This window comes from Hyla sarda, unplaced genomic scaffold (genome assembly GCF_029499605.1).
Source record: "Hyla sarda isolate aHylSar1 unplaced genomic scaffold, aHylSar1.hap1 scaffold_66, whole genome shotgun sequence".
Taxonomy (NCBI): domain Eukaryota; kingdom Metazoa; phylum Chordata; class Amphibia; order Anura; family Hylidae; genus Hyla; species Hyla sarda.
In genome coordinates, this window is record NW_026610675.1 from 343,600 (window position 1) to 368,247 (window position 24,648).

The following is a 24,648-nucleotide window of genomic DNA, read 5'->3' on the forward strand; positions in this document are numbered from 1 at the left end:
TGGATGTAGCAGAGCAGTGTATGCGGGTGCAGCAGTTATGTGTGGGTGTAGCAGAGCAGTGTATGTACATAGGTGCAGCAGTTATGTGTGGATGTAGCAGAGCAATGTATGTGGGTGCAGCAGTTATGTGTGGGTGTAGCAGAGCAGTGTATGTACATAGGTGCAGCAGTTATGTGTGGAGGTAGCAGAGCAGTGTATGTGGGTATAGCAGTGGATGTGGGTGTAGCAGTGTATGTGGGTGCAGCAGTTATGTGTGGATGTAGCAGAGCAGTGTATGTGGGTGCAGCAGTTTTGTGTGGATGTAGCAGAGCAGTGTATGTGGGTATAGCAGTGGATGTGGGTGTAGCAGTGTATGTGGGTGCAGCAGTTATGTGTGGATGTAGCAGAGCAGTTATGTGTGGATGTAGCAGAGCAGTATATGTGGGTGTAGCAGTTATGTGTGGGGGTAGCAGAGCAGTGTATGTGGGTGCAGCAGTTATGTGTGGATGTAGCAGAGCAGTGTATGTGGGTGTAGCAGAGCAGTGTCTGTGGGTGTAGCAGAGCAGTGTATGTGGGTGAAGCAGAGCAGTGTATGTGGGTGTAGCAGTGTATGTGGGTGCAGCATTGTATGTGGGTGCAGCAGTTATGTGTGGATGTAGCAGAGCAGTGTATGTGGGTGCAGCAGTTATGTGTGGGTGTAGCAGAGCAGTGTATGTGGGTGCAGCAGTTATGTGTGGGGGTAGCAGAGCAGTGTATGTGGGTGCAGCAGTTATGTGTGGGGGTAGCAGAGCAGTGTATGTGGGTGCAGCAGTTATGTGTGGGGGTAGCAGAGCAGTGTATGTGGGTGCAGCAGTTATGTGTGGGGGTAGCAGAGCAGTGTATGTGGGTGTAGCAGAGCAGTGTATGTGGGTGTAGCAGAGCAGTGTATGTGGGTGCAGCAGTTATGTGTGGGTGTAGCAGAGCAGTTATGTGTGGATGTAGCAGAGCAGTGTATGTGGGTGCAGCAGTTATGTGTGGGGGTAGCAGAGCAGTGTATGTGGGTGTAGCAGAGCAGTGTATGTGGGTGTAGCAGAGCAGTGTATGTGGGTGTAGCAGAGCAGTGTATGTGGGTGTAGCAGAGCAGTGTATGTGGGTGCAGCAGTTATGTGTGGGGGTAGCAGAGCAGTGTATGTGGGTGTAACAGAGCAGTGTATGTGGGTGTAGCAGAGCAGTGTATGTGGGTGTAGCAGAGCAGTGTATGTGGGTGTAGCAGAGCAGTGTATGTGGGTGCAGCAGTTATGTGTGGGGGTAGCAGAGCAGTGTATGTGGGTGTAACAGAGCAGTGTATGTGGGTGTAGCAGAGCAGTGTATGTGGGTGTAGCAGAGCAGTGATTATTTTTGTTTTCTGAAAACGGGGAATTTGGTGAAATAAGTTTGTAAACCCCTGATCTAGACCAAACATTGTAACATATTCTGAACGTGAATCATGATTTCATTCCCTGACATCTAGCGGAGATCTTAGAAGGTTGAGGAAGTGAAATACAAAGTTTATTAGAAAGTTCCAGAACTGGACACCGGAACTTTAAAGGGTCACTGCAGCCAAAACTAACTTATAAGTAGCTGATCGCAGGGGGGGGGGCGACCTCAGTGACCCCCACGATCCCCGAACGGGACCCCGCCTCGCCCAGTGAGAAGCGCGTGGGATCTACCGCTAGACTGGACGCGCTCCCTTCATTTCTATAGATGATGCGCGTACAGTCTACCGCTCAGAGATCAGGGGGGTCCCAGCAGTCAGTCCCTCCGCGATCAGCGACATATTACTGATCCTGTGGACAGGGGATAAGGTCATTTTGGCTGCAGTAACCCTTTAAATACCAAAACTTGTTACATAAATGTTATTGTGGCTTCACAAAAACGGTTCTATCCGGGGCCGTTCACCTCTCCATGTTGGGCAGAGGGCAGAGGGCAGAGGGCAGAGGGCAGAGTGCAGAGGGCAGAGTGCAGAGGGCAGAGGGCAGAGGGCAGAGTGCAGAGTGTAGAGGGCAGAGTGTAGAGGGCAGAGTGTAGAGGGCAGAGTGCAGAGGGCAGAGTGCAGAGGGCAGAGTGCAGAGTGTAGAGGGCAGAGTGCAGAGGGCAGAGTGCAGAGGGCAGAGTGCAGAGGGCAGAGTGCAGAGGGCAGAGTGCAGAGGGCAGAGTGCAGAGGGCAGAGTGCAGAGGGCAGAGGGCAGAGTGCAGAGGGCAGAGTGCAGAGGGCAGAGTGCAGAGGGCAGAGTGCAGAGGGCAGAGTGCAGAGGGCAGAGGGCAGAGGGCAGAGTGCAGAGTGCAGAGTGCAGAGTGCAGAGGGCAGAGGGCAGAGTGCAGAGGGCAGAGTGCAGAGGGCAGAGTGCAGAGGGCAGAGTGCAGAGGGCAGAGTGCAGAGTGTAGAGGGCAGAGTGTAGAGGGCAGAGTGTAGAGGGCAGAGTGTAGAGGGCAGAGTGTAGAGGGCAGAGTGTAGAGGGCAGAGTGTAGAGGGCAGAGTGCAGAGTGCAGAGTGCAGAGGGCAGAGTGCAGAGGGCAGAGGGCAGAGTGTAGAGGGCAGAGTGTAGAGTGCAGAGTGCAGAGGGCAGAGTGCAGAGGGCAGAGGGCAGAGTGTAGAGGGCAGAGAGCAGAGTGTAGAGGGCAGAGTGTAGAGTGCAGAGTGTAGAGTGCAGAGTGTAGAGTGCAGAGTGTAGAGGGCAGAGAGCAGAGGGCAGAGGGCAGAGGGCAGAGTGTAGAGGGCAGAGTGTAGAGGGCAGAGGGCAGAGGGCAGAGGGCAGAGTGTAGAGGGCAGAGGGCAGAGGGCAGAGTGCAGAGTGCAGAGTGCCCCTTTAGTTTGTGCTTCCTGATAATAGTTGTGGTAACTGCAGATTTTCTGTAGACAGATGAGTCCGGGGGAGGGGGTGCTAGAAATGGATCCGGGGGCCACAGGACACATCGTGTTAGGTTCATATTAAAATATAAAGCAGAAAATCCCCCCCATACACACCATCAATATGAAAGGGGAGGGGCAGTTATAACCCCGGTCACCCCTCCCCCACCACTACCATAAGAGGGGGAGGGGCAGTTATAACCCCGGTCACCCCTCCCCCACCATAAGAGGGGGAGGGGCAGTTATAACCTCGTCACCCCTCCCCCACCACTTTCAGCCTCAATAAAAACAAATACAAAAATAAAATGACAATTCGCACAATTGTAGAAAGGAGTCGTGAGCGGAGGAAGGAAAGTTCTCGGCCGCCATCGCACCAACGTACAGGACGACTTCTCCGAAGAAAGCGGCGGCGCCCGCGGCCTTGGCTTCTCACCACTTATGGCGACGCAACAAAACGTACAGATCGTCCAGCCCATAAAACAGGGTGAGACACGGAGCGGCCGCAGCCGCAGACACTTTGGGGCGGGCGTTGCGATTACTCGCAGGCAAGTTTACTATCGAAGCTGGAGAGCGCAATGGCGAAGGCCTGGAGGGCGCACATGGGGTAGTTATAATCCATCGTGAAGACGTCTTCTGCCACACGACCAAACTGCATGACAATGTAATCAGCTGCAAGACAGGATGGAACAGCAGAATAGTGAGTGCAGCTCTGAGGGAACAGCAGAATAGAGAGTGCAACTCTGGAGATGAAGACAGGATGGAACAGCAGAATAGTGAGCGCAGCTCTGGAGGATAAGACACGATATAACAGCAGAATAGTGAGTGCAGCTCTGGAGGATAAGACATGATGTAACAGCAGAATAGTGAGTGCAGCTCTGAGGGAACAGCAGAATAGTGAGTGCAGCTCTGGAGGAGAAGACAGGATGTAACAGCAGAATAGTGAGTGCAGCTCTGGAGGATAAGAAATGATGGAACAGCAGAATATTGAGTGCAGCTCTGGAGGTTAAGACATGATGTAAAAGCAGAATAGTGAGTGCAGCTCTGGAGGGTAAGACAGGATGTAACAGCAGAATAGTGAGTGCAGCTCTGGAGGAGAAGACATGATGGAACAGCAGAATAGTGAGCGCAGCTCTGGAGAAGAAGAAAGGATGGAACAGCAGAATAGTGAGCACAGCTCTGGAGATGAAGACAGGATGGAACAGCAGAATAGTGAGCGCAGCTCTGGAGGATAAGACACGATATAACAGCAGAATAGTGAGTGCAGCTCTGGAGGATAAGACATGATGTAACAGCAGAATAGTGAGTGCAGCTCTGAGGGAACAGCAGAATAGTGAGTGCAGCTCTGGAGGAGAAGACAGGATGTAACAGCAGAATAGTGAGTGCAGCTCTGGGGGATAAGAAATGATGGAACAGCAGAATATTGAGTGCAGCTCTGGAGGTTAAGACATGATGTAAAAGCAGAATAGCGAGTGCAGCTCTGGGGGATAAGACATGATGTTACAGTAGAATAGTGAGTGCAGCTCTGGAGGGTAAGACAGGATGTAACAGCAGAATAGTGAGTGCAGCTCTGGAGGAGAAGACATGATGGAACAGCAGAATAGTGAGTGCAGCTCTGGAGGAGAAGACATGATGTAACAGCAGAATAGTGAGCGCAGCTCTGGAGATGAAGACATGATGTAACAGCAGAATAGTGAGTGCAGCTCTGGAGGATGAGACATGATGTAACAGCAGAACAGTGAGCGCAGCTCTGGAGGATAAGACATGATGTAACAGCAGAATAGTGAGTGCAGCTCTGGAGGATAAGACATGATGTAACAGCAGAATAGTGATTGCAGCTCTGGAGGATGAGACATGATGTAACAGCAGAACAGTGAGTGCAGCTCTGGAGGATAAGACATGATGTAACAGCAGAACAGTGAGTGCAGCTCTGGAGGATGAGACATGATGTTACAGCAGAACAGTGAGTGCAGCTCTGGAGGATAAGACATGATGTAACAGCAGAATAGTGAGTGCAGCTCCGGAGGATAAGACATGATGTAACAGCAGAATAGTGAGTGCATCTCTGGAGGATAAGACATGATGTAACAGCAGAATAGTGAGTGCAGCTCTGGAGGATGAGACATGATGTTACAGCAGAACAGTGAGAGCAGCTCTGGAGGGTAAGACAGGATGTAACAGCAGAATAGTGAGTGCAGCTCTGGAGGATAAGACATTATGTAACAGCAGAACAGTGAGTGCAGCTCTGGAGGATGAGACATGATGTTACAGCAGAACAGTGAGTGCAGCTCTGGAGGATGAGACATGATGTTACAGCAGAACAGTGAGTGCAGCTCTGGAGGATGAGACATGATGTTACAGCAGAACAGTGAGTGCAGCTCTGGAGGAGAAGACAGGATGTAACAGCAGAATAGTGAGTGCAGCTCTGGAGGATAAGAAATGATGGAACAGCAGAATATTGAGTGCAGCTCTGGAGGTTAAGACATGATGTAAAAGCAGAATAGTGAGTGCAGCTCTGGAGGGTAAGACAGGATGTAACAGCAGAATAGTGAGTGCAGCTCTGGAGGAGAAGACATGATGGAACAGCAGAATAGTGAGCGCAGCTCTGGAGAAGAAGAAAGGATGGAACAGCAGAATAGTGAGCGCAGCTCTGGAGATGAAGACAGGATGGAACAGCAGAATAGTGAGTGCAGCTCTGGAGGATAAGACATGATGTAACAGCAGAATAGTGAGTGCAGCTCTGGAGGATGAGACATGATGTAACAGCAGAATAGTGAGTGCAGCTCTGGAGGATGAGACATGATGTAACAGCAGAACAGTGAGCGCAGCTCTGGAGGATAACACATGATGTAACAGCAGAATAGTGAGTGCAGCTCTGGAGGATAAGACATGATGTAACAGCAGAATAGTGATTGCAGCTCTGGAGGATGAGACATGATGTAACAGCAGAACAGTGAGTGCAGCTCTGGAGGATAAGACATGATGTAACAGCAGAACAGTGAGTGCAGCTCTGGAGGATGAGACATGATGTAACAGCAGAACAGTGAGTGCAGCTCTGGAGGATGAGACATGATGTTACAGCAGAACAGTGAGTGCAGCTCTGGAGGATGAGACATGATGTTACAGCAGAACAGTGAGAGCAGCTCTGGAGGATGAGACATGATGTTACAGCAGAACAGTGAGTGCAGCTCTGGAGGATAAGACATGTGTAACAGCAGAACAGTGAGTGCAGCTCTGGAGGATGAGACATGATGTAACAGCAGAACAGTGAGTGCAGCTCTGGAGGATGAGACATGATGTAACAGCAGAACAGTGAGTGCAGCTCTGGAGGATGAGACATGATGTTACAGCAGAACAGTGAGTGCAGCTCTGGAGGATGAGACATGATGTTACAGCAGAACAGTGAGTGCAGCTCTGGAGGAAGAGACATGTAACAGCAGAACAGTGAGTGCAGCTCTGGAGGATAAGACATGATGTAACAGCAGAACAGTGAGTGCAGCTCTGGAGGATGAGACATGATGTAACAGCAGAATAGTGAGTGCAGCTCTGGAGGATGATAGAAAACCCCTTACGGTCGTTGTCATGTATAATCTGAAAGTTCTTGACAGACGCCTGTGTCACGCGGCCGTGGAAGTTCAGGACGTAGGACTGGGTGTCGTCGTTCCAGACGGGCGTCTTGTTGTGCAGCTCGATGACGCTCTCCGTGTTCTTGTTCTGCCATCGGGAGAGAAGCGTTTCGTGCTCCTGCAACAAAGTAACAACTAAGGTTCCTAGAATTTGTGGTGGGAAGGAAATGTGGGCGGCTCCGGGTCACGGACTCACGTTGCGCGGTCGTATGGAGACTCTCTCGTGGTCCATGTTCATGCCGGGGATGATGACGCTCATCTTCCGGGGGCCCTTAAACCCTAAGACATTGGTTTCCTAAAGACCAAGAAAATTCGTGAGATCAGACGGATGCGCCAAATATTATCCGACAGATGAAATCCCCCCAGTGGCCTGCAGGTGGAGCTGTTCGTTCACACTTTACCGCAGTGCCTCCAAACTAGGGTGCCTCCAGCTGTTGAAAAACTACAACTCCCAGCATGTCCGGTTTTTATGAATGTTCATCATTTTGTATATAATCCTAAAATGACAATAGTACAGGGAAGGATTCTTTACAGTAAAGTTACCACTTCCATAGCCTTAGATCAGTGTTTCCCAACCAGGGGGCCTTCAGTTGTTACAAAACTACAACTCCCAGCATGCCCGGACAGCCGAAGGCTGTCCGGGCATGATGGGAGTTGTAGTTTTGCAACAACTGGAGGCACCCTGGTTGAGAAACACTGCTTTAGATGTAAAGAATAAATCTTAAGCCAAATTATTAGGTTTTCATCAACATTCATACATTTTGTCTGTGGCCCAAAAATGAATGATTTCGATCAATAAGACCATAGTACAGGGAAGGATTCTTTGCAGTAAAGGCAGTACTTCTAGCAATATATGTAAAAAAAACAAAAACAAATCACGAGCCTAATTATTAGATTCTTGTTGATGTTCATCATATTGTCTGTGATCCTAAAATGAATAGTTCTGACCAATGAGAGAATAGAACAGGGAAGGATTCTTTACAGTAAGGGAAGAAGAGCTCCCACCAATAAAAAAATTTATCACAACAATCACTTCCACCATGCAGGGGGTGCTGTTTTTTTTTGGGGGGGGGGGGGGGAATTGATGTCATTTTGACCTTTTTACCATAGTAGTTTTAGTTTTGCAACAGCTGGAGGCACCCTGGTTGGGAAGCACTGCTTTACTGGATTGGTCTGTGCACTGTGTGGCGGCATTTCTCCTGAGTAATTAAATACTGTTACAGTGTATCAGGTGAATGTATCAGTCCAGGAGAGGTTTGTGCAGGACTATGTGCAGGACTATGTGTCAGTAATGAAGGTTTCCATTCACTGCCAGCAAGCAGAGTACGGTGACACTCACATAGCAGATGGCTGCGAGTTCCTGCCGTAGGTTGCTGGCTTCCAGGCTGGAGGACGTCTTCACCGGATTGACGCCGCTGTCGTAGACAGTGAACTTGGTTCCCATCAGGTTGGACCTGCGGCGAGCGGCCGTGTGATTATTGCTATGTACGTGACACTTACGTGGCGGTTACGGCCGAGCGGCGCCATCATTACCGTAGTTTGCCGATAAAACTTTCTCCTCCCCGGGACAGGTCGGTGGGGTCGATGGAGATGAGGTAATTCGAGGTTTTACTCTTCTTCCGTTTTCTTCCGGCCAATAGAAAAACCTGGAAATATCAAAAATGTCGCCATTTAGGTTGGTGGCAGTGTCTGGTAGTGCAGCCTAGGGGAAGGAGGGAAGGCGTCTTTACAGTAAGAGCAGCATGTCTAAAGCTGATCAGAGTTGTAAAGAACCAATCATAAGCAAAATGATTGGATGTTGGTCAATGTTCATCACTCTACGTGTGACCCTATAATTTTCAACTGTACTGGGAAGGGTTCTTTACAGTAAGGGCAGGAGTCAACATCATGTTTTCTGGAAATTGATGTCATTTTGACCTTTTTACCGTCCTCCCGCTCCAGGTGCAGGTAGTAGGTGGGGTACATGCCCCGGTCCATGCCCTTCTTGTCTCTGGTAATCCTGCACTTGATGGTGACCCCCTGAGGGGCCGGCCGCATGGAAAACTCCTCCAGATCTTCTACATCGATGGATGGCTCATTGTTGGAGGGGCTGGGGGCAGACGCCGTCTCCTGCAGATGAAGGGTTACACTTTCAGTGCCATAGGGTGCGGTCACCCAGATTTTTACAGATCCTGAATGTCCTACAAATCTGCAATGATATTATATCTCGATGTTCTCCCCCCCCCTGTGACCATAATCTGACATACAGACTACAACTCCCAACTACACCCCCCATGGTTGGGAAGTGACCGACCTTATTGGATTTCTTGCTGGTGGCCGAGCCCGGTCGGGTGTTACTGTTCATCTGAGAAGAACTGGAGCTGTCCTCATCCTCCTCATCTTCCTCCTCATCGAAGTTCATGCTGCTGGATATTCCTGTGGATGGCGGTAAATACAATGTCAACTGAGGTGACCAGTGCCGGCCCAGGAGTCAACATCAAGTGAGGAGACCAGTGCCGGCCCAGGAGTCAACATCAAGTGAAGTGACCAGTGCCAGCCCAGGAGTCAACATCAAGTGAGGAGACCAGTGCTGGCCCAGGAGTCAACATCAAGTGAGGAGACCAGTGCCGGCCCAGGAGTCAACATCAAGTGAGGTGACCAGTGCCGGCGCAGGAGTCCATATCAAGTGAGGAGACCAGTGCCAGCCCAGGGGTCAACATCAAGTGATGTCACCAGTGCTGGCCTAGGGGTCAACATCAAGTGAGGAGACCAGTGAGGAGACCAGTGCCGGCCCATGAGTCCATATCAAGTGAGGAGACCAGTGCCAGTCCAGGGGTCAACATCAAGTGAGGAGGCCAGTGCCAGTCCAGGAATCAACATCAAGTGAGGAAACCAGTGCCAGCCCAGGGGTCAACATCAAGTGAGGAAACCAGTGCCAGCCCAGGGGTCAACATCAAGTGAGGAGACCATTTCCGGCCCAGGAGTCAACAAAAAGTGAGGAGACCAGTGCCGGCCCAGGAGTCAACATCAAGTGAGGAAACCAGTGCCAGCCCAGGGGTCAACATCAAGTGAGGAGACCATTTCCGGCCCAGGAGTCAACAAAAAGTGAGGAGACCAGTGCCGGCCCAGGAGTCAACATCAAGTGAGGTTACCAGTGACGGCCCAGGAGTCCATATCAAGTGAGGAGACCTGCGCCAGTCCAGGAATCAACATCAAGTGAGGTCACCAGTGCTGGCCTAGGGGTCAACATCAAATGAGGAGACCAGTGCCGGCCCATGAGTCCATATCAAGTGAGGAGACCAGTGCCGGCCCAGGAGTCCATATCAAGTGAGGAGACCAGTGCCGGCCCAGGAGTCCATATCAAGTGAGGAAACTAGTGCCGGCCCAGGAGTCCATATCAAGTGAGGAGACCAGTGCCGGCCCAGGAGTCAACATCAATTGAGGAGACCAGTGCCGGCCCAGGAGTCAACATCAAGTGAGGTCACCAGTGCTGGCCCAGGAGTCAACATCAAGTGAGGAGACCAGTGCCGGCCCAGGAGTCCATATCAAGTGAGGAGACCAGTGCCGGCCCAAGAGTCCATATCAAGTGAGGAGACCAGTGCCAGCCCAAGGGTCAACATCAAGTGAGGAGACCAGTGCAAGCCCAGGAGTCAACATCAAGTGAGGAGACCAGTGCCAGCCCAGGAGTCAACATCAAGTGAGGAGACCAGTGCCAGCCCAGGAGTCAACATCAAGTGAGGAGACCAGTGCCGGCCCAGGAGTCAACATCAAGTGAGGAGACCAGTGCCGGCCCAGGAGTCAACATCAAGTGAGGTCACCAGTGCTGGCCCAGGAGTCAACATCAAGTGAGGAGACCAGTGCCGGCCCAGGAGTCAACATCAAGTGAGGAGACCAGTGCCGGCCCAGGAGTCAACATCAAGTGAGGTCACCAGTGCTGGCCTAGGGGTCAACATCAACTGAGGAGACCAGTGCCGGCCCAGGAGTCAACATCAAGTGAGGTCACCAGTGCTGGCCCAGGAGTCAACATCAAGTGAGGAGACCAGTGCCGGCCCAGGAGTCAACATCAAGTGAGGAGACCAGTGCCGGCCCAGGGGTCAACATCAAGTGAGGAGACCAGTGCCAGTCCAGGAATCAACATCAAGTGAGGTCACCAGTGCTGGCCTAGGGGTCAACATCAAGTGAGGAGACCAGTGCCGGCCCAGGAATCAACATCAAGTGAGGTCACCAGTGCTGGCCTAGGGGTCAACATCAAGTGAGGAGACCAGTGTCGGCCCAGGAGTCAACATCAAGTGAGGAGACCAGTGCCGGCCCAGGAGTCAACAACAAGTGAGGAGACCAGTGCCGGCCCAGGAGTCAACAACAAATGAGGAGACCAGTGCCGGCCCAGGAGTCAACATCAAGTGAGGAGACCAGTGCCGGCCCAGGGGTCAACATCAAGTGAGGAGACCAGTGCTGGTTCACGAATCAGCATGTAGAAATCAACATCTCGGCCCCACTACATTGTCCCTGAGGACCTATGACTCCTGCCCCCCGTACCCCTGCAGCAGTGCCCACCTTTCTTCTGCATGGTCATCCTCAGGTCCTGCTTGCTCTGGCTGGTGGCTGCTGTTTCCCCCTCGTCCTCCTCGTGGTTGGACTGACCGACTGTGAGGATCTGGACGTGACTTCCAGTGTCCGCAGCCTCGTCCTGGAAAGCAGCCGCGGGGCCATCGATACCTGAGGGGGCAGAGACCTGGCAGTGACCCAATAGACCATGTACCGCGGCACAACAACCCATCATCACTGCGGACGGCTCCGGGGCCCAGAGCTCAATCTCTACCACAGGCCCCTAAATAACACTACATCTACAGTCCTGTGCAGAAGAGCCGAACAAATCACATCGACACCACCACATCCGGGGCTCAGCATGCTGGGACTTATAGTTCTGCAGCAGCTGGAGGGCCACAGGTTGGAGGACCCCCTGCTTGTACACTGCTTAAAATAATAAAGTGAACACAACCAACACAATGTGACTCCAAGTCACTGACACTTGTGTGAGATCCCACTGTCCACTCAGGAAGAACACTGATTGACAATCAATTTCACATGGAACAGACAACACGTGGAAATTATAGGCAATTAGCAAGACGTCCCCAATAAAGGAGTGGTTCTGCAGGTGGTGACCACAGACCACTTCTCAGTTCCTATGCTTCCTGGCTGATGTTTTGGTCACTTTTGAATGCTGGCGGTGCTTTCACTCTAGTGGTAGCATGAGAAGGAGTCTACAACCCACACAAGTGGCTCAGGTAGTGCAGCTCATCCAGGATGGCACATCAATGCGAGCTGTGACAAGAAGGTTTGTTGTGTCTGTCAGCGTAGTGTCCAGAGCATGGAGGCGCTACCAGGAGACAGGCCAGTACATCAGGAGACGTGGAGGAGGCCGTAGGAGGGCAACAACCCAGCAGCAGGACCGCTACCTCCGCCATTGTGTAAGGAGGAGCAGGAGGAGCACGGCCAGAGCCCTGCAAAATGACCTCCAGCAGGACACAAATGTGCATGTGTCCACTCAAACGGTCAGAAACAGACTCCATGAGGGTGGTATGAGGGCGTCCACAGGTGGGGGTTGTGCTTACAGCCCAACACCGTGCAGGACATTTGGCATTTGCAGAGAACACCAAGATTGGCAAATTCACCACTGACGCCCTGTGCTCTTCACAGATGAAAGCAGGTTCACACTGAGCACATGTGACAGACGTGACAGAGTCTGGAGACGCCGTGGAGAACGTTCTGCTGCCTGCAACATCCTCCAGCATGACCGGTTTGGCGGTGGGTCAGTAATGGTGTGGGGTGGCATTTCTTAGGGGGGCCGCACAGCCCTCCATGTTCTTGCCAGAGGTAGCCTGACTGCCATTAGGCACCGAGATGAGACCCTCAGACCCCTTGTGAGACCATATGCTGGTGCGGTTGGGTTCCTCCTAATACAAGACAATGCTAGACCTCATGTGGCTGGAGTGTGTCAGCAGTTCCTACAAGAGGAAGACATTGATGCTATGGACTGGCCGCCCGTTCCCCTGAATCCGATTGAGCACATCTGGGACGTCTCACTCCATCCACCACAGACTGTCCAGGAGTTGGCGGAGGCTTTAGTCCAGGTCTGGGAGGACATCCCTCAGGAGACCATCCTCCACCTCATCAGGAGCATGCCCAGGCGGGGAGGTCATACGGGCACGTGGAGGCCACACACACTACTGAGCCTCATTGGGACTTGTATTAAGGACATTACATAAAGTTGGATCAGCCTGTAGTGGGGTTTTCCTCTGTGATTTTGAGGGTGACTCCATATCCAGACCTCCAGGGGTTAATGATTTCCATTGATAATTTTTGGTGATTTTGTTGTCAGCGAATTCAACTATGTAAAGAGGAAAGGATTTCATACGATTAGTTCATTCAGATCTACGATGTGTTATCACAGGGTTCACTTTCATTTTTTGAGCAGTGTATCATAGGACTGCAGAAAAAAGGGAAAGACGTCAAGGTGTCCAGTGATATTAGGATTATATAGACGCCATCACATGGAGATAAAACTGCATAAAATAATGGTGATGATAATAACAACCTAAAATACTGAACATAATAATTTAAAATTATTGATAAAGTAATAAACTGAAATAGTAATTTAAATAAATAAATTTATTACAGAACAAATAAGATCCTAAAAAAATAAAAAAAAATAAAAAAAAATTACTAACCAAATAATAATGACAGTAATAACAGCAACAACAATCATAGTCTATTGCAATAGATACAATAAAGTTAAAAAAATATATAATATAGAATAAATAAATTCATAAATAAATAAAATGATTAAAAAATAATAATGATGATGGTGATAATTTTACATAATATAATATAATAATTACTAATATGATCTAAAACAATAACAGGAGGGGATATGGTGATAAAGGAAAAAAATTATAATAGCAAGAACACATAATAAAATACTAAATATAGTAATATAAAATAAAATGATAATAAATAATAATGATGTATAAAAAAACAAATACTAAATATAATAATCTAGAATACATAATACCATGATAAAATGAAATGAAATAATAATAATAATGATATAAAATTGTAAATAAAATAAAGTAAAATAATTATAACAAAATAATACTAAATATAGTGATATAAAACAAATATAATAATAATAATTTATATAAAAATATACTAATTAATAATCTAGAATACATAATACCATGATAAAATGAAATGAAATAATAATAATAATGATATAAAATTGTAAATAAAATAAAGTAAAATAATTATAACAAAATAATACTAAATAGTGATATAAAACAAATATAATAATAATAATCTATATAAAAATATACTAATTAATAATCAAGAATACATAATACCATGATAACATGAAATAAATAGTAATAATAATAATAAGATATAGAATTGTAAATTCCCTTTCCTATAATGAACACATCACACACAAGACCCTGCATGCTGGCGGCTGATGTCACATGACCAGGGTATACAGAGGGGCACGTGCACAGAATTGGGAGTTCTGCTCTGAGGTCCCGTGACCATCCAAGGGGCCACAATGTAACACAAGGACTGGCAGATCCTCTGGTGCAGGGCGGGGGTCATGCTCTGGGGGTCATGCAGCTGTGCGGGGTCACATGCAGGGGGCGTCATGCATCTGACCTTTCTGCTTTCCTTTTCTCTCTTTCCTGGCGCTGCCAGACGGGCAACTGGCAGCGGCGGCCGCCTTGTTCTTTTTAGTAGATTTTGGCGGTTGAGCTTCAGTCGCCACCTGCGTGTCCTCCTGCTCAGCCTCCTGCACTGCTCGGGGCGAACGGCGAGGAAAAAGAGAGAAATGGCGTTACACCGCGGTCACCACTGCGCCCACAATCCTCTCATTCATCTGAATATGGAAAACTCTGCACCTACTGCAAATACAGCGCCAATCCCACAGAGCGCCATTTATATACAGCGCCAATCCTACAGAGCGCCATTTATATACAGCGCCAATCCTACAGAGCGCCATTTATATACAGTGCCAATCCCACAGAGCGCCATTTATATACAGCACCAATCCCACAGAGCGTCATTTATATACAGCGCCAATCCCACAGAGCGCCATTTATATACAGCGCCAATCCCACAGAGCGCCATTTATATACAGCGCCAATCCCACAGAGCGCCATTTATATACAGCGCCAATCCCACAGAGCGCCATTTATATACAGCGCCAATCCCACAGAGCGTCATTTATATACAGCGCCAATCCCACAGAGTGCCATTTATATACAGCGCCAATCCCACAGAGCGCCATTTATATACAGCGCCAATCCTACAGAGCGCCATTTATATACAGCACCAATCCCACAGAGCGCCATTTATATACAGCGCCAATCCCACAGAGCGCCATTTATATACAGCGCCAATCCCACAGAGCGCCATTTATATACAGCGCCAATCCCACAGAGCGTCATTTATATACAGCGCCAATCCTACAGAGCGCCATTTATATACAGCACCAATCCCACAGAGCGCAGGTTATATACAGCGCCAATCCCACAGAGCGTCATTTATATACAGCGCCAATCCCACAGAGCGTCATTTATATACAGCGCCAATCCCACAGAGCGCAGTTTATATACAGCGCCAATCCCACAGAGCGCAGTTTATATACAGCGCCAATCCCACAGAGCGTCATTTATATACAGCGCCAATCCCACAGAGCGCCATTTATATACAGCACCAATCCCACAGAGCGTCATTTATATACAGCGCCAATCCCACAGAGCGTCATTTATATACAGCGCCAATCCCACAGAGCGTCATTTATATACAGCGCCAATCCTACAGAGCACCATTTATATACAGCGCCAATCCTACAGAGTGCCATTTATATACAGCGCCAATCCCACAGAGCGCCATTTATATACAGCGCCAATCCCACCGAGCGCCATTTATATACAGCGCCAATCCTACAGAGCGCCATTTATATACAGCGCCAATCCCACAGAGCGCCATTTATATACAGCGCCAATCCCACAGAGCGTCATTTATATACAGCGCCAATCCTACAGAGCGCCATTTATATACAGCACCAATCCCACAGAGCGCAGTTTATATACAGCGCCAATCCCACAGAGCGTCATTTATATACAGCGCCAATCCCACAGAGCGCAGTTTATATACAGCGCCAATCCCACAGAGCGCCATTTATATACAGCGCCAATCCCACAGAGCGTCATTTATATACAGCGCCAATCCTACAGAGCGCAGTTTATATACAGCGCCAATCCCACAGAGCGTCATTTATATACAGCGCCAATCCCACAGAGCGCAGGTTATATACAGCGCCAATCCCACAGAGTGCCATTTATATACAGCGCCAATCCCACAGAGCGCAGTTTATATACAGCGCCAATCCCACAGAGCGTCATTTATATACAGGGCCAATCCCACAGAGCGTCATTTATATACAGCGCCAATCCCACAGAGCGCAGTTTATATACAGCGCCAATCCCACAGAGCGCAGTTTATATACAGCGCCAATCCCACAAAGCATCATTTATATACAGCGCCAATCCCACAGAGCGCCATTTATATACAGCGCCAATCCCACAGAGCGTCATTTATTTACAGCGCCAATCCCACAGAGCGTCATTTATATACAGCGCCAATCCCACAGAGCGTCATTTATATACAGCGCCAATCCCACAGAGCGTCATTTATATACAGCGCCAATCCTACAGAGCGCCATTTATATACAGCGCCAATCCCACAGAGTGCCATTTATATACAGCGCCAATCCCACAGAGCGTCATTTATATACAGCGCCAATCCCACAGAACGCCATTTATATACAGCGCCAATCCCACAGAGCGACATTTATATACAGCGCCAATTCCCACAGAGCGCCATTTATATACAGCGCCAATCCCACAGAGCGTCACTTATATACAGCGCCAATCCCACAGAGCGTCATTTATATACAGCGCCAATCCCACAGAGCGTCATTTATATACAGCGCCAATCCTACAGAGCGCCATTTATATACAGCGCCAATCCCACAGAGTGCCATTTATATACAGCGCCAATCCCACAGAGCGTCATTTATATGCAGCGCCAATCCCACAGAGCGCCATTTATATACAGCGCCAATCCCACAGAGCGACATTTATATACAGCGCCAATCCCACAGAGCGTCACTTATATACAGCGCCAATCCCACAGAGCATCATTTACATACAGCGCCAATCCCACAGAACGCCATTTATATACAGCGGCTATCCCACAGAGCGCCATTTATATACAGCGCCAATCCCACAAAGCGTCATTTATATACAGCGCCAATCCTACAGAGCGTCATTTATATACAGCACCAATCCTACAGAGCGCTATTCATATACAGCGCCAATCCCACAGAGCGTCATTTATATACAGCACCAATCCTACAGAGCGCTATTCATATACAGCACCAATCCCACAGAGCGCCATTTATATACAGCGCCAATCCTACAGAGCGCCATTTATATACAGCGCCAATCCCACAGAGCGTCATTTATATACAGCGCCAATCCCACAGAGCGCCATTTATATACAGCACCAATCCCACAGAGCGCCATTTATATACAGCACCAATCCCACAGAGCGTCATTTATATACAGCGCCAATCCCACAGAGCATCATTTATATACAGCGCCAATCCCACAGAGCGCAGGTTATATACAGCACCAATCCTACAGAGCGCCATTTATATACAGCACCAATCCCACAGAGCGCCATTTATATACAGCGCCAATCCTACAGAGCGCCATTTATATACAGCGCCAATCCCACAGAGCGCCATTTATATACAGCGCCAATCCCACAGAGCGTCATTTATATACAGCGCCAATCCCACAGAGCGCAGGTTATATACAGCACCAATCCTACAGAGCGCCATTTATATACAGCACCAATCCCACAGAGCGCCATTTATATACAGCGCCAATCCTACAGAGCGCCATTTATATACAGCGCCAATCCCACAGAGCGCCATTTATATACAGCGCCAATCCTACAGAGCGCCATTTATATACAGCGCCAATCCCACAGAGCGACATTTATATACAGCGCCAATCCCACAGAGCGCCATTTATATACAGCGCCAATCCTACAGAGCGCCATTTATATACAGCGCCAATCCCACAGAGCGTCATTTATATACAGCGCCAATCCCACAGAGCGTCATTTATATACAGCACCAATCCCACAAAGCGCCGTTTATATACAGCGCCAATCCTACAGAGCGCCATTTATATAGGAGGACAGAGGGATCTGGAGGAGGAGGAGGACAGAGGGGTCTGGAGGAGGAGGACAGAGGAGTCAGGAGGAGGAGGAGGACAGAGGAGTCTGGAGGAGGAGGAGGACAGAGGGGTCTGGAGGAGGAGGAGGACAGAGGGGTCTGGAGGAGGAGGAGGACAGAGGGGTCTGGAGGAGGAGGAGGACAGAGGAGTCTGGAGGAGGAGGAGGACAGAGGGGTCTGGAGGAGGAGGAGGACAGAGGGGTCTGGAGGAGGAGGACAGAGGAGTATGGAGGAAGAGGAGGACAGAGAAGTCTGGAGGAGGAGGAGGACAGAGGGGTCTGGAGGAGGAGGACAGAGGGGTCTGGAGGAGGAGGAGGACAGAGGGGTCTGGAGGAGGAGGAGGACAGAGGGGTCTGGAGGAGGAGGAGGACAGAGGGGTCTGGAGGAGGAGGAGGACAGAGGAGTCTGGAGGAGGAGGAGGACAGAGGGGTCTGGAGGAGGAGCAGTCTGGAGGAGGACAGAGGAGTCTGGAGGAGGAGGAGGAGGAGGACAGAGGAGTCTGGAGGAGGAGGAGGACAGAGGAGTCTGGAGGAGGAGGAGGACAGAGGAGTCTGGAGGAGGAGGAGGACAGAGGAGTCTGGAGGAGGAGGAGGACAGAGGAGTCTGGAGGAGGAGGAGGACAGAGGAGTCTGGAGGAGGAGGAGGACAGAGGAGTCTGGAGGAGGAGGAGGACAGAGGAGTCTGGAGGAGGAGGAGGACAGAGGAGTCTGGAGGAGGAGGAGGACAGAGGAGTCTGGAGGAGGAGGAGGACAGAGGAGTCTGGAGGAGGAGGACAGAGGAGTATGGAGGAAGAGGAGGACAGAGAAGTCTGGAGGAGGAGGAGGACAGAGGGGTCTGGAAGAGGACAGAGGAGTCTGGAGGAGAAGGAGGACAGAGGAGTCTGGAGGAGAAGGAGGACAGAGGAGTCTGGAGGAGGAGGACAGAGGAGTCTGGAGGAGGAGGACAGAGGAGTCTGGAGGAGGAGGACAGAGGAGTCTGGAGGAGGAGGACAGAGGAGTCTGGAGGAGGAGGACAGAGGAGTCTGGAGGAGGAGGAGGACAGAGGAGTCTGGAGGAGGAGGAGGACAGAGGAGTCTGGAGGAGGAGGAGGAGGACAGAGGAGTCTGGAGGAGGAGGACAGAGGAGTCTGGAGGAGGAGGACAGAGGAGTCTGGAGGAGGAGGAGGAGGACAGAGGAGTCTGGAGGAGGAGGAGGAGGACAGAGGAGTCTGGAGGAGGAGGAGGACAGAGGAGTCTGGAGGAGGACAGAGGGGTCTGGAGGAGGAGGAGGAGGACAGAGGGGTCTGGAGGAGGAGGAGGACAGAGGGGTCTGGAGGAGGAGGAGGACAGAGGAGTCTGGAGGAGGAGGACGACAGAGGAGTCTGGAGGAGGAGGACGACAGAGGAGTCTGGAGGAGGAGGACAGAGGAGTCTGGAGGAGGAGGAGGAGGACAGAGGAGTCTGGAGGAGGAGGAGGAGGACAGAGGAGTCTGGAGGAGGAGGATGACAGAGGAGTCTGGAGGAGGAGGATGACAGAGGAGTCTGGAGGAGGAGGAGGACAGAGGAGTCTGGAGGAGGAGGAGGACAGAGGGGTCTGGAGGAGGAGGAGGACAGAGGAGTCTGGAGGAGGAGGAGGACAGAGGAGTCTGGAGGAGGAGGAGGACAGAGGAGTCTGGATGAGGAGGAGGAGGACAGAGGAGTCTGGAGGAGGAGGAGGAGAACAGAGGGGTCTGGAGGAGGAGGAGGAGGACAGAGGAGTCTGGAGGAGGAGGAGGACAGAGGAGTCTGGAGGAGGAGGACAGAGGAGTCAGGAGGAGGACAGAGGAGTCTGGAGGAGGAGGAGGACAGAGGAGTCTGGATGAGGAGGAGGACGACAGAGGAGTCTGGATGAGGAGGAGGACGACAGAGGAGTCTGGAGGAGGAGGAGGAGGACAGAGGAGTCTGGAGGAGGAGGAGGAGGACAGAGGAGTCTGGAGGAGGAGGAGGAGGAGGACAGAGGAGTCTGGAGGAGGAGGAGGACAGAGGAGTCTGGAGGAGGAGGACAGAGGAGTCTGGAGGAGGAGGAGGACAGAGGAGTCTGGAGGAGGAGGAGGACAGAGGGGTCTGGAGGAGGAGGAGGACAGAGGGGTCTGGAGGAGGACAGAGGAGTCTGGAGGAGGAGGAGGACAGAGGAGTCTGGAGGAGGAGGAGGAGGACAGAGGAGTCTGAAGGAGGAGGAGGAGGAGGACAGAGGAGTCTGGAGGAGGAGGAGGAGGAGGACAGAGGAGTCTGGAGGAGGAGGACAGAGGAGTATGGAGGAAGAGGAGGACATAGAAGTCTGGAGGAGGAGGAGGACAGAGGGGTCTGGAGGAGGAGGAGTCTGGAGGAGGACAGAGGAGTCTGGAGGAGGAGGACAGAGGAGTCTGGAGGAGGAGGAGGACAGAGGAGTCTGGAGGAGGAGGAGGACAGAGGAGTCTGGAGGAGGAGGAGGACAGAGGAGTCTGGAGGAGGAGGACAGAGGAGTCTGGAGGAGGAGGAGGACAGAGGAGTCTGGAGGAGGAGGAGGACAGAGGAGTCTGGAGGAGGAGGAGGACAGAGGAGTCTGGAGGAGGAGGAGGACAGAGGAGTCTGGAGGAGGAGGAGGACAGAGGAGTCTGGAGGAGGAGGAGGACAGAGGAGTCTGGAGGAGGAGGAGGACAGAGGAGTCTGGAGGAGGAGGAGGACAGAGGAGTCTGGAGGAGGAGGAGGACAGAGGAGTCTGGAGGAGGAGGACAGAGGAGTTTGGAGGAGGAGGACAGAGGAGTATGGAGGAAGAGGAGGACAGAGAAGTCTGGAGGAGGAGGAGGACAGAGGGGTCTGGAGGAGGACAGAGGAGTCTGGAGGAGGAGGAGGACAGAGGAGTCTGGAGGAGGAGGACAGAGGAGTCTGGAGGAGGAGGACAGAGGAGTCTGGAGGAGGAGGACAGAGGAGTCTGGAGGAGGAGGACAGAGGAGTCTGGAGGAGGAGGACAGAGGAGTCCGGAGGAGGAGGACAGAGGAGTCCGGAGGAGGAGGACAGAGGAGTCTGGAGGAGGAGGAGGACAGAGGAGTCTGGAGGAGGAGGAGGACAGAGGAGTCTGGAGGAGGAGGAGGACAGAGGAGTCTGGAGGAGGAGGAGGACAGAGGAGTCTGGAGGAGAAGGAGGAGGACAGAGGAGTCTGGAGGAGGAGGAGGAGGACAGAGGAGTCTGGAGGAGGAGGAGGAGGACAGAGGAGTCTGGAGGAGGAGGAGGAGGACAGAGGAGTCTGGAGGAGGAGGAGGACAGGAGTCTGGAGGAGGACAGGAGTCTGGAGGAGGACAGAGGGGTCTGGAGGAGGAGGAGGAGGACAGAGGAGTCTGGAGGAGGAGGAGGAGGACAGAGTGGTCTGGAGGAGGAGGAGGACAGAGGGGTCTGGAGGAGGAGGACAGAGGGGTCTGGAGGAGGAGGACAGAGGAGTCTGGAGGAGGAGGACAGAGGAGTCTGGAGGAGGAGGAGGACAGAGGGGTCTGGAGGAGGAGGAGGAGGACAGAGGGGTCTGGAGGAGGAGGAGGACAGAGGAGTCTGGAGGAGGAGGAGGACAGAGGAGTCTGGAGGAGGAGGAGGACAGAGGGGTCTGGAGGAGGAGGAGGACAGAGGGGTCTGGAGGAGGAGGAGGACAGAGGGGTCTCGAGGAGGAGGAGGACAGAGGGGTATGGAGGAGGAGGAGGACAGAGGAGTCTGGAGGAGGACAGAGGAGTCTGGAGGAGGAGGACAGAGGAGTCTGGAGGAGGAGGAGGACAGAGGAGTCTGGAGGAGGAGGAGGACAGAGGAGTCTGGAGGAGGAGGAGGACAGAGGAGTCTGGAGGAGGAGGAGGACAGAGGAGCCTGGAGGAGGAGGAGGACAGAGGAGCCTGGAGGAGGAGGAGGAGGAGGACAGAGGAGCCTGGAGGAGGAGGACAGAGGAGTCTGGAGGAGGAGGAGGACAGAGAAGTCTGGAGGAGGAGGAGGACAGAGGGGTCTGGAGGAGGAGGAGGACAGAGGAGTCTGGAGGAGGAGGACAGAGGAGTCAGTAGGAGGAGGACAGAGGAGTCTGGAGGAGGAGGAGGACAGAGGAGTCTGGAGGAGGAGGAGGACAGAGGAGTCTGGAGGAGGAGGAGGACAGAGGAGTCTGGAGGAGGAGGAGGACAGAGGAGTCTGGAGGAGGAGGAGGACAGAGGAGTCTGGAGGAGGAGGAGGACAGAGGAGTCTGGAGGAGGAAGAGGACAGATGAGTCTGGAGGAGGAGGACAGAGGAGTATGGAGGAAGAGGAGGACAGAGAAGTCTGGAGGAGGAGGAGGACAGAGGGGTCAGGAGGAGGAGGAGGACAGAGGAGTCTGGAGGAGGAGGAGGAGGACAGAGGAGTCTGGAGGAGGAGGACAGAGGAGTCTGGAGGAGGAGGACAGAGGAGTCTGGAGGAGGAGGACAGAGGGACCTGAAGGATTAGGACAGAGGAGTAAGGAGGAGGAGGAGGACAGAGGAGTCTGGAGGAGGAGGAGGACAGAGGAGTCTGGAGGAGGAGGACAGAGGAGTCTGGAGGAGGAGGACAGAGGAGTCTGGAGGAGGAGGACAGAGGGACCTGGAGGAGGAGGACAGAGGAGTATGGAGGAGGAGGAGGACAGAGGGGTCTGGAGGAGGAGGAGGACAGGGGTCTGGAGGAGGAGGACAGAGGGGTCTGGAGGAGGACAGAGGGGTCTGGAGGAGGAGGAGGACAGAGGAGTCTGGAGGAGGAGGACAGAGGAGTCAGGAGGAGGAGGACAGAGGAGTCTGGAGGAGGAGGAGGACAGAGGGGTCACTTTATGGCGGATGTGGTGAGGCCTCAGAGATAGTAGCAGTCCCTGTCTCATTGATTCTGTTTCTGAACTGACCTCGCGCCTCAGAACAATCTCCGCAATCAGAGAGAACGCGGATCCGCGTCCGGAATAATGCGGCAGAATTCACCCCCCCCACCCCCGCAATCACTCGCCATATAACTTCACCTGATTGCGGAGCCAAGAATGGAGGGGGGGGGGGGGTCACATGACGGGCGGAATCCTTCAAGGATAGAATTACACATCAGAATGTTACATTGTTGCAGATTGTAGTAAATACATTTTATCCGTTAGGTAAATAAATATTCCAATTGTAACAAGTCATTGAATTAAAGGGCCGGGATCCGATAAAGCAGCGGTCTCTAACCTGTGCACCACAAGCTGTTGCAAAACTACAACTCCCAGCATGCCAGGACAGCCAACGGCTGTCCTGGCATGCTGGGAGTTGTAGTTTTGCAACAGCTGGAGGCACACTGATTGGGAAACACTGCTTTAGATTCTGCAGATTGACTTTGTCCTAGACCCGGCCGGATGCCCAATAAGGTCCTAGGGTGAAGCTCTGAGGCTCCTGTACATCTGGGCATGCTGGGAGTTGTAGTTTTGCAACAGCTGGAGGCACACTGGTTGGGAAACACTGCTTTGGATTCTGCAGATTGACTTTGTCCTAGACCCGGCCGGATGCCCAATAAGGTCCTAGGGTGAAGCTATGGGGCTCCTGTACATCTGGGCATGCTGGGAGTTGTAGTTTAGGAGATCACTGATTTAGACAATCGAAACGCCATCAGGAGGATACATTTCTGTAATGTCTGGACTGGTACATTGTAACAAACCCTCAGCCCAGGACGTGGCGTACAAGGAGGCTGCGTTGCCATGGTGAAGTGTTGCCTGGATACAGGGGAACAACAGATGAATTGGGCCGTAATGAATGTGGATGAGACGTCTTACGAAGCGTCAGACGATTATCGGAGGATTCGCCGCGCTCAGGGAAACGATTGATGAAGCTTAATGAGCGCGACCTCTGTAACCAGGTTAAGTGGTGAACTGGGAAAGCTAATGTAGAGCCTGTCACCCAGCTTTCCCAGGATCAGATATAAGGAACGACCGTCCATCTTGTCACATCATAAGGTTATAATGCAGAACGGGGGGAACAATCTGTATCGTATAAACGGATGATGTGCGCAGCGCCATTTACCGACCCGATAAGCGTCTGGTGCTGATCGTTCACTGCGTCTGTCACAATGTAACGAAGTCTCCAGATCAGAAAAGACCCAATAACTGAGCAAAAACCAGAGAGGGAAATAAGAAAAATAGCTGGTTACTGATCCTGCCGATTACTGATCCTGCCGCATACTCATCCTGCTGCATACTCATCCTGCTGCATACTCCTCCTGCTGCATACTCCTCCTGCTGCATACTCCTCCTGCTGTATACTCATCCTGCTGCATACTCATCCTGCTGCATACTCATCCTGCTGCATACTCATCCTGCTGCATACTCCTCCTGCTGTATACTCCTCCTGCTGTATACTCCTCCTGCTGCATACTCCTCCTGCTGCATACTCCTCCTGCCGCATACTCTTCCTGCCGCATACTCCTCCTGCCGCATACTCCTCCTGCCGCATACTCCTCCTGCCGCATACTCCTCCTGTTGTATATTCATCCTGCTGTATACTCATCCTGCTGCATACTCTTCCTGCTGCATACTCCTCCTGCTGCATACTCCTCCTGCTGTATACTCCTCCTGCTGTATACTCCTCCTGCTGCATACTCATCCTGCTGCATACTCATCCTGCTGTATACTCCTCCTGCTGTATACTCATCCTGCTGCATATCCATCCTCGATCTGGAAACTGATCCTTCCAGTGACTGATCCTGCTGTTGTCTCCCTGTGCTGGTGAATACAATCTATTGCTCGCTGGTATCAGCCATTATATGGGGGTATAAGGAATAAAGATTCTTCATTGTTCCCGATCACATGTGGATCTCACATCTGTATACATCATAGAAGATCACATGACTGAGTACGTGGATCCATGGCTCCTCCCCC

General features: G+C 51.5%; 1 protein-coding gene across 5 annotated transcripts in view; it reads right to left on the reverse strand.

The window, feature by feature from the left end:
* Positions 1-2,718: 2,718 nt before the first annotated feature.
* The window catches only part of TUB (TUB bipartite transcription factor), a 133,852-nt gene continuing 111,922 nt past the window's right edge, over positions 2,719-24,648 (reverse strand). For 4 of the 5 annotated variants that reach the window (XM_056554298.1, XM_056554300.1, XM_056554299.1 and 1 more), the window contains 9 exons: positions 14,146-14,283; positions 11,002-11,163; positions 8,762-8,883; positions 8,386-8,577; positions 8,002-8,114; positions 7,808-7,922; positions 6,665-6,763; positions 6,415-6,586; positions 2,719-3,514 (listed from right to left, as the gene is read on the reverse strand). In XM_056554298.1, coding sequence (XP_056410273.1) covers positions 3,381-3,514; positions 6,415-6,586; positions 6,665-6,763; positions 7,808-7,922; positions 8,002-8,114; positions 8,386-8,577; positions 8,762-8,883; positions 11,002-11,163; positions 14,146-14,283 — 1,247 coding nt within the window. In that variant the 3' untranslated portion in view covers positions 2,719-3,380. The remainder of the gene's footprint in view (positions 3,515-6,414; positions 6,587-6,664; positions 6,764-7,807; positions 7,923-8,001; positions 8,115-8,385; positions 8,578-8,761; positions 8,884-11,001; positions 11,164-14,145; positions 14,284-24,648) is intronic. The other variant, XM_056554301.1, reaches the window with a different exon arrangement.